Genomic DNA, 9,965 nt, shown 5'->3' with positions numbered 1-9,965 from the left:
CGATGTGGCCTTGAGCAAGGCACTTAGCCCTAATTGCTCCTGTAAGTCACTCTGGATAAGAGCGTCTGCTAAATGACTAGAATATAAAAATGTATTGCTTTTTCTGTCTTTTTTTACACCATTTAATTGAAAACATCAGCAATAAAAAATATACTGGTATTGCCGAATCCCTTTAAGGAGATTTGATCTCTCAAACGTCAGGGAAAGTGACAGTGGGCACAAAGCGCCACCTACTGGTACAACTGACACATGACTGGCACATATAGATCACAGATCCCCAGTCAAGGATAATCATTTTTTGTATATTTTTGTCAGCAGGTGAAAAATATATACTAACTAAAACTAAAAGCAATTCAAGTAATGCAAAACATATTTACCTCTAAGCTATTAGCTGTCCTCTTCAATAATGTTAAGTTACAAATACAAGATTTTCATATAATACAAAAATGTAAACATCATAGCACAATATTTCTACAAGCTAGAAATAGGATTTGGCCATAATAAATCGTTTCTAAAATATAAACTCGTATTTTGATTGGCTGCTGTACAGGAATGACGGTCCACTAAGAATTCGCCTACACCACTGAGAACCAACGAAACTACAATTTCTTATTTGGGAGGACCAATCAGAATTTTAGATATTGTGCGGTCCACGTTTTTTTTTTTTTTGCCCGTACATGCGCACTTCATTTCGAAAATGGCGGCTGTGCAAGATGGTCAGCTCAATATGGAGGTCGAAAAAGACATAAAAACAGAAATAACAAACGATGGGTCTGGAAACATCAATGCAAACTCTTCGTCACCCGGTTCTACGTCTTCAGGCGGTAAATCGAAATCTCCAGCGGGATCGGGTGAAGATCAACAGACACTGCTCGCGGTGTTGCAATTTCTCAAGAGGAATAAATTGACCGAGTCGGTCGACATTTTGCGGCGAGAAGCGGGCTTATCTGCAGATGATTCCCCTGTATCCGATTCGGCGGGAGCTGGATCGGGTGGCGTCCCAAATGTCAGTGCTGATGGGGGGGATGCCAACTCTCTCCTCAGCCGAGTGTCAATCGCCACCCCCGTCGCACCCCCGGCCACCGCACCCCCAAAAGGTCTCGTGCGATCACATTCAAAAGTCATGCGTATTGTTTTGATTTGCCTTGTTAGCTAGCTACCCAGCTAAGATACCAAAATACATGATATTATGCATATTCACAAGAGCATGCAATGCAATTGATTTGTTATTGCCAGTTGGCTTACTGTTGAATGAATGAGACACGAGGGAGCTTGACAGCCAGCCCTGAAACTGCTGTTTTTGTTCCTCATACTGTTGCTGGTAGATGTATGAAAACAGTTCTTGCGATAAGACCATAGCCGTGGGAAGTATGGGTGCTGAGTTTGTGCAGCACCCCCTGAAAAAAACATAATAAAACATTTAAAAAATAGCAATGCAAAATAGTAATATTTTTGGAAAAAATATTTTCACAAAAGTAGTGCGCTCGGCCTTTATTAGTATAAGCGGACTGATATAGAGGTATGTTACCGCGAAGCACTTTTTTCCCCTCCAGCTTCTCTGCTTTGTCAAAAAAAAGGTAGTTGTATCATTGCAGGATTCAATAGTTGGAATTGTAAGAGTTGTTGCCCTGTCCCTTTCTCTGAGATTGTCATTCTAATGGAATCCAGAAAGAACAAGACCCTGTCCTCAATAATTTACATCAAAAGGTAGAAAGTTATGGGCAAAGACACAAAACATCCAGTTCAAAATAAATATTTTTCTTGACCAAATAAAATTGAAAAACCACAATTTACCATCCTTACAAACCACTTAATGTAAATGTACATTACTGTATTGTACATAGGCTAGTCATCTAGGTTTGTACCTGTAGACCTTCCATCACCATGAAGAACAACAATGCACAATACAGTAATTGAGAACATTGAGACATCAAGTGGTTTCTGATATGGCTCAGTTGGTAGAGCATGTCTCTTGCAGTGCTAGGATTGTGGGTTGGATTCCCACGGGGGGCCAGTATGAAAATGTATGCATCACTACTGTAAGTTGCTCTGGATAAAGAACGTCTACTAAAATGGAAAAGGAAATAACAGACTATTTCAGTTTTCACAAAGAAATAAGTTGCATATTTTTAGTATTTCAAGAAACTGGAAAACATATATCAAGCAAGTATTTTTATGTTCCACAAGTTAACGGTTTTGTACAGATAATTATCAGACTCGGGTTACAAATGCAGGTAAACACTCAAAATAGATGTAGCTTCTGTTTTCACAAAAGTAGTGCACTGGGCCTTTACTAGTCGCAGCACCCCAACCCCCAAACTACTATGGATAAGACCAATAGTTATATTTACTATTAGTTAGCTACTCTAATATATTCATTCTTCTAACAACTACTACTGTGCTTATACAGTGGTGGCAGCATCAGGTGGGGAAGACCAACCAGACGTCAACGTTGTCTTGTCGGCCTATAGCCAGCAGGGGGACCCTGTCCTCTACCCACTCTACTATAACGGCCTGAAGAAGTTTATAGAGTCTGTCCTGGACTGCCACAGAGCTGAACTCTCCCAGGTCTTCTACCCACTGTTTGTCCACATGTACCTGGAGCTGGTCTACAACAACCACGAGAATGAGGCTAAACAGTTTTTTGAAAAGTAAGTGTTGTGGACTGGTAGTGTTGTTGCTCCTTTGTAGCGTCTCCAAAGTTCCTGCCTGTCAAGTACATGTCTTTTATTGATTTTAGGTCCAACTGGTGTATTGATTTGTCAGGGACTTTTATGAGTTCCACAATCAAATGGGAAACAACCTGTTCTATTTGTAGCTGCCTAACTCGGTGTAATGTGACACTATGCATGCGTTATTTCGATGTTAGATCCACTGACTCTGCTCTGTCTGCTGTCTGAGACTGCTGTCTCTCCCTACCTCAGGTTCAGCGGTGACCAGGAGTGTTACTACGAGGAGGACCTCCGCATCCTCTCCAGCATGTCCAAGAAGGAACACATGAAGGGAAACGAGACCATGCTGGACTTCAGGACCAGCAAGTTTGTCCTCCGCATCTCCCGAGACTCCTACCAGGTAAGTAGCCTTCATGGGCCAGAAACTTCAAATCCCAGCACTGACTGGGGGGGGAACCAAAAATGTCAAGGTCTCTGTGGCAGTTGACAATAACGTATCGTATGTTATCTTACCAGCTGTTGAAGAGGCACCTGCAGGAACGTCAGAACAACCAGATCTGGAATATTATACAGGAACATCTCTATATTGATATCTTTGACGGGATGCCTCGGAGTAAAAGTCAGATTGATGCCATGTCGGGCAGTCTGGCTGGGGAGGGCAAGAGAGATGCCAACAAAGCCAAGGTGAGTGATGCAGAAGCAAAAATCTGTTATAGCTGGTTTGTTTTAAAGTGATAGTGTTGTCAATGTATGTGTGAGCAAGCCAGTGAGTAATACTTTTTCATTACTGTATCTTCTGATTTGAGAGATGAAAACTATCTGTACTGACTAGACTTACTGTACCACTCCTGGCTGTTGTGCAGGTGTTCTATGGTCTTCTGAAGGAGCCAGAGATCGAGGTACCTCTGGACGATGAGGATGAGGAGGCAGAGAACGAGGAGGGCAAACCCAAGAAGAAGAAACCCAAGAAGGACAGCATGGGCTCCAAGAGCAAGAAACAGGACCCCAACGCACCCCAACAAACTAGGTACGTCACCACGGACACGCATTTCTTTAGTTACACGTTGTTTTCCTTAGTGCACACGCCCTAGCGAACCGTTTTGCTAGGGGAAATGTTTATTTTTTATTGGACCAGTCCAGGTAGTCCCTGTTTCAGTTCGTTTTCATTTGGTGCCTAATGAACACAGCCCAGATTTCCTTGTGTTTCAGAGACCACGAACAACATTTTTACTCTATTCTGCACTAGAGTTAGCCACGAAGCTTGTTAGCATTTGCCGTCCTTCCCCATTGAAACAACTGTTACTGCCTGATTATGACTTATGAATGATGTATAAATTGACCATGTTAATTTTTAATATCCAAGAATCCCCCTCCCCGAGCTGAAGGACTCTGACAAGCTGGACAAGATCATGAACATGAAGGAGGCCACGAAGAAGATTCGTCTGGGCCCAGACAACCTACCCTCCATCTGTTTCTACTCCTTCCTCAACGCTTACCAGGTCAGCCATGCTTGGATATGGATTTTGAATGTTTGAATGATAACTTTATTAGTATTCAAGCATAACTTGATTTCAATGTTGACAAAACCTTATTCATATTTTTGTGATGAGCTCAGTGTTATCAACATGAAGCTTCTAAAGCATCATTATTTAATATTGTGAATGAAACTTTACTCACAGTATTACCACAAAACAATGCGGTAACATACAGTATTCTGTCTTGACCTTTGACCTGTAGGGTCTGACAGCGGTGGACTTCACAGATGACTCCAGTCTGATCGCGGGGGGCTTCGCTGACTCCACCGTTAGGGTGTGGAGCGTCACACCCAAGAAACTACGCCGGGTCAAATCTGCAGCAGGTAAATGACAATGGTGACCACAGAGATAAACATACAATACATCCTGCACACATCCAAACACATGTTATGACCAAGGCTGAAAGTAGCATTCCACAATCCATCTATAACCATTGTTGAACTTGAGATCATAAGCTTGCACATAAATTGATAGTAACCATGACTTTAAATCTGCTCCCTCTCTCTCTCTCTCATCTCCCTGTAGACCTGAGTAATATTGATAAAGAGTCTGATGACGTGTTGGAGAGGATCATGGATGAGAAGACGGCCAGTGAGTCTAAGATCCTGTACGGACACAGTGGACCAGTATACGGCATCAGCTTCAGCCCTGACAGGTAAGATGTTATAAAGTGATCAGTGGGGGGGACACTTTCCCGAACTCAGATTGAACCTGGTCCTGGACTATGAAGAATGCCTAAGGTAGGGGTGTCGGGGGCCCCGGGGGCCGCATTCGATCTTCAATGAGGTCTGGAAGGCCGCACTGAAACTGTCTTATTTCCTTGCCGTCAAATTTTTCTAAAAAGGAGTCCACTATACATCGTTAATGGAATTTTTTATGCTCCCTGACAGTCTAGTGTTTAATTAGCGAGCTGGACAGTCAAGAAACAGTTTTTATTTTTTATTTGACACCCCTGGTCTAAGGGCTTTTTAGTCCAGGACGATGATTAATCTGTGTGTGGAGAACTGGACCTGGGTGTATCATGTAGTGTGGCGTATTGGACTAATGTTAAAGAGGAGGCACGGATGCATAGTTTGAATTAATGAACCTCATAGAGATTTGAAACACTAGAGTTACTGTCTTTTCTAGTGTTCTTATTTCTACGGTTAACTTCAATTGTATTTTTAGGAACTACCTGTTGTCCAGTTCTGAGGACGGTACAATCAGACTGTGGAGTCTGCAGACGTTCACCTGTCTGGTGGGGTATAAAGGACACAACTACCCTGTCTGGGACACTCAGTTCTCACCCTATGGTTACTACTTTATCTCTGGGGGACATGACCGAGTCGCTCGGTAAGAACCCTCATTAACACCTAATGTTCCATTTGTTTCCATATAATTGATGAATGGCATTCTTTGGGCCTGTTTCCTGGACAGGACTTTCAAGGCTTAATTTATGTCTAGAGAAAAAGCCTGACTGTAATTTGGTTTTGTTTACTTGATGGGTCGCAAGAAAACAGCCACTGGTCTTTTTGAGGTTTTGTGTCGTCTTCTTCCACAGTCTGTGGGCGACTGACCACTACCAGCCCCTGCGTATGTTCGCTGGTCACCTGGCTGACATCACGTGCACCCTTTTCCACCCTAACTCCAACTACGTGGCCACGGGTTCAGCTGACCGTACCATCCGCCTCTGGGACGTCCTGACTGGAAACTGTGTCCGCATCCTCACGGGTCACAAGGTACGAAGAGTTCAAGGTCGTAGGGCACCTGGTGGTCTGTTCTCTCCCAATAGAATGTGTATAGGATGGTTTGGTGTTCAAGGTCATGTTTAGTAGGCACGAAAGGAACAACCTGAATTCATTTTTTTCACAGCCCTGAGTAACATGTCCTTTTGGACAAATGTACGCTGCTCAAAAAAATAAAGGGAACACTTAAACAACACAATGTAACTCCAAGTCAATCACACTTCTGTGAAATCAAATTGTCCACTTAGGAAGCAACACTGATTGACAATATATTTCACATGCTGTTGTGCAAATGGAATAGACAACAGTTGGAAATTATAGGCAATTAGCAAGACACCCCCAATAAAGAGTGGTTCTGCAGGTGGTGACTACAGACCACTTCTCAGTTCCTATTCTTCCTGGCTGATGTTTTGGTCACTTTTGAATGCTGGCGGTGCTTTCACTCTAGTGGTAGCATGAGACAGAGTCTACAACCCACACAAGTGGCTCAGGTAGTGCAGCTCATCCAGGATGGAAAATCAATGCGAGCTGTGGCAAGAAGGTTTGCTGTGTCTGTCAGCGTAGTGTCCAGAGCATGGAGGCGCTACCAGGAGACAGGCCAGTACATCAGGCGCCCTGTGCTCTTCACAGATGAAAGCAGGTTCACACTGAGCACATGTGACAGTCTGGAGACGCCGTGGAGAACGTTCTGCTGCCTGCAACATCCTCCAGCATGACCGGTTTGGTGGTGGGTCAGTCATGGTGTGGCATTTCTTTGGGGAGCCGCACAGCCCTCCATGTGCTCGCCAGAGGTAGCCTGACTGCCATTAGGTACCGAGATTAGATCCTCAGACCCCTTGTGAGACCATATGCTGGTGCGGTTGGCCCTGGGTTCCTCCTATTGCAAGACAATGCTAGACCTCATGTGGCTGGAGTGTGTCAGCAGTTCCTGCAAGAGGAAGCCATTGATGCTATGGACTGGCCCGCCCGTTCCCCAGACCTGAATCCAATTGAGCACATCTGGGACATCATGTCTCGCTCCATCCACCAACGCCACGTTGCACCACAGACTGTCCATTAGTTGGCAGATGCTTTAGTCCAGGTCTGGGAGGAGATCCCTCAGGAGACCATCCGCCACCTCATCAGGAGCATGCCCAGGCGTTGTAGGGAGGTCATACAGGCATGTGGAGGCCACACACACTACTGAGCCTCATTTTGACTTGTTTTAAGGACATTACATCAACGTTGGATCAGCTTGTAGTGTGGTTTTCCACTTTAATTTTGAGTGCGACTCCAAATCCAAACCTCCATGGGTTGATAAATTTGATTTCCATCGATAATTTTTGTGTGATTTTGTTGTCAGCACATTCAACTATGTAAAGAAAAATGTTTTCATTAAGAATATTTCATTCATTCAGATCTAGGATGTTATTTTAGTGTTCCCTTTATTTTTTTGAGCAGTGTATATTGTGTGTATGATTTAAAATAGCTTGTTGCATACTGTACACAACAAGAGTAGTGTGTGTGATGTTACTGAACCTCCATCTCAATAAACCGATTTGGTTCCCAGGGTCCCATTCATTCCCTGGCCTTCTCCCCCAATGGGAAGTTCATGGCCTCGGGAGCAACTGACAGCAGGGTTCTACTGTGGGATGTTGGTCATGGCCTGATGGTCGGAGAGCTGAAGGGACATACTGACACCATCTACGCCCTCAAGTTCAGCAGGGACGGAGAGATACTAGCCTCAGGTTGGTGCCCCTTTAGTCTAACTGGCATGTAATAGCCTTTTCACACTACTGAGCCCTTTGTGCTGGCCTGGTCATGCACCCACCATACTTGAAAGGACAATGTGAAAAGAAAATATCTGAGCAAGCACAGTATGGTTTAGGAGGATATTGGGTCTACAAGAAATGTATGCTTGTAGTTTTCCACCACTCCACTTATTATATAATATTTTCCAGGCTCAATGGATAACACTGTTAAACTGTGGGATACACTGAAGGCCTTTGATGATGTGGAGCTGGATGACTTCACCGCGGCAACAGGTCACATCCATCTGCCAGAGAACTCCCAGGAGCTGTTGCTAGGCACTTACATGACCAAGTCCACCCCTGTCATTCACCTGCACTTCACCCGCAGGAACCTACTGCTGGCCGCAGGGGCCTACAACCCATGAGGACATTCAGAGAACCCCCTGCTAAAAAAAAAAGACTAGGGTTGTGTGAGATGAGAAATTACAAGTCTTATCCAACCACAGTTAGACAGTGGATCAAAGCAAAATGCCCAACCAGTTGAATTGGCTAACTGAAGTTTATCAACTGTGATGCAGACCTAAGGACCTTGCTTGTTCCAAAAGCTGATCTAGGATCTGATTGAGCCCACCCAGCCTAAAATTACTCTGGGGTGAAATTGCCCCTAGATACAGATCCAGGATAAGCTTGTCCTCGCAAAACTGACCCAGGACCAGTGTCACCTTACTCGCCTAAAGAGTGCCATTACTAGCCTATTAAAGAGACAGTTTTATGTGGCTGTCATGCTATAGTCTTTTATAACGGTGCATATTGTGTAAATAAAACACTTTTTTATTGACTTGGTGGGTTAAAATTTACATCGTTTTTATTGTTAATAACACGGCGATGCCAAGTAATATGGCCTTAATTCTTGCAAGCACATCCAGCTGCCGTCAAGCTTCCAACCACTATACTACAGAACAGTCAGGACACCTGTGGGGAAACGAGAACACATGGGATATATACAGTTAGCTTTCCACCAGAAACATGTATTGTCCATACAAAGACTCCTGATTATAGTCAAATACACATTTCTGAATAAAACAGTGTAGTCTTAACACAATTATAAAATGGTAAGTTTGCTAGACAAAATGGGTACGAGAAACTGACGAATCCTATGCAATACACTCACGTCACTTTGCCGTGACAGCCGCCTGTTTCTTGGGCTTCAACTTGAAGAAGAGGGCAATGGTGGCTATGCTTGCATATGTGAGCAAGACACACTGTGGACAGAATAACACACGTGTGACCTTTCTGAGAATGTGAACTGGTTGTACACCATCTTGCACAGTAATTCATGCATTGACTTACGTTCCTCCTGCCTGTGATTGTGTATGCATTGAAGTACTTGGCAAAACCAGTAAACTGGTGACTGGTTCCTGCGTCATGTCCGCCCATGTTGGATAGTAGCTGGTCCAGAGAGAAATAGATTACTCAGTCAATTACAATGCATTGAGGATGACAGAGGGCAAGTAAAAAGTAATGCCAACCACAAATGATGGATAGGCTTATTTCTAAACACCCACGAGCAAGTAGTTATCAGTACTCATTGTGTACTTATTGTACTGGGGGGAAAAATGATTACTCAAGACAACTTGCCTGTCAAACATTGAAGCTCAGTAGCCCTAGTTGACAAGCCTGACGGCCTGCAAGCCAGACAGCTTCATCCCACAACAGTGGAAACAAATGGGCTAACAACGTTAGCTAGTTACAGTAATTGTATAATGTAATTGTGTGGTACCATTCAACCCAAAGCGGAATGCTATATTTGTGTGGGTATTGTTTGTTAGCTGGTTCACTTTCATTCCAAAACAGTCGCTGGCCAGGCAGTAGTTAGCTAGCTACCGCTAGAGGTTACAGTTAGCAAACAATCTGGCTTGTCTTGAGCTACCTCGCTAACGTTAGCAATATTGGCTAGCAAGATTAGTTGGTACTGACAAACTAAACGGGCATTTTAGAGACACCACAAGCAACAGCGTCCTGGACAAGGCTGTTATAAAACGTAGGAAAATTAATAAAGCTAGATGTTATATTGATTGTCACTATTCTTACCTTGTGCACGGAATTGTACAAGTGCCCTTCAACGAGAGAGGCCGAAATGCTAAAAGTATCAGGAAATCCCGCCTACTCTCTACAGCGCATGTTCAGTGGTTAGTATTTAGTGAACCAATGTTTGTGGACGAAGCTAACGTCAGTCAATTAATAACCCCGCCTTTTTCAAGTAAATTTGAACAGTGACAGGTTTGTTGAAACGTCAATCACTCG

The 9,965-nt window shown here is 43.8% G+C and overlaps 2 protein-coding genes across 2 annotated transcripts; one reads left to right on the top strand and one right to left on the bottom strand.

The window, feature by feature from the left end:
• The first annotated feature begins 687 nt into the window (after positions 1-687).
• Positions 688-8,499, top strand: LOC115142385 (TAF5 RNA polymerase II, TATA box binding protein (TBP)-associated factor). The gene is made up of 12 exons (XM_029681790.2): positions 688-1,097; positions 2,411-2,651; positions 2,925-3,072; positions 3,189-3,356; positions 3,536-3,699; positions 4,036-4,171; positions 4,410-4,530; positions 4,733-4,862; positions 5,375-5,539; positions 5,748-5,925; positions 7,481-7,658; positions 7,872-8,499. Exons 1-12 carry the CDS (start codon positions 698-700, stop codon positions 8,084-8,086), a joined length of 2,244 nt encoding a protein of 747 aa, XP_029537650.2. The 5' UTR covers positions 688-697; the 3' UTR covers positions 8,087-8,499.
• A 9-nt stretch (positions 8,500-8,508) lies between these two features.
• LOC115142386 (ATP synthase membrane subunit K, mitochondrial-like) lies at positions 8,509-9,860 on the bottom strand. Its single transcript, XM_029681791.2, has 4 exons — positions 9,753-9,860; positions 9,012-9,110; positions 8,833-8,923; positions 8,509-8,633 (listed from the first exon to the last, which is right to left on the bottom strand). The coding sequence occupies exons 2-3, from the start codon at positions 9,096-9,098 to the stop codon at positions 8,834-8,836; spliced, it is 177 nt and encodes a 58-aa protein (XP_029537651.1). The 5' UTR covers positions 9,099-9,110; positions 9,753-9,860; the 3' UTR covers positions 8,509-8,633; position 8,833.
• Between the last annotated feature and the right edge of the window lie 105 nt (positions 9,861-9,965).

Source organism: Oncorhynchus nerka, linkage group LG15 (assembly GCF_034236695.1).
Source record: "Oncorhynchus nerka isolate Pitt River linkage group LG15, Oner_Uvic_2.0, whole genome shotgun sequence".
Taxonomy (NCBI): domain Eukaryota; kingdom Metazoa; phylum Chordata; class Actinopteri; order Salmoniformes; family Salmonidae; genus Oncorhynchus; species Oncorhynchus nerka.
This window is presented reverse-complemented; position numbering and strand designations above follow the sequence as displayed.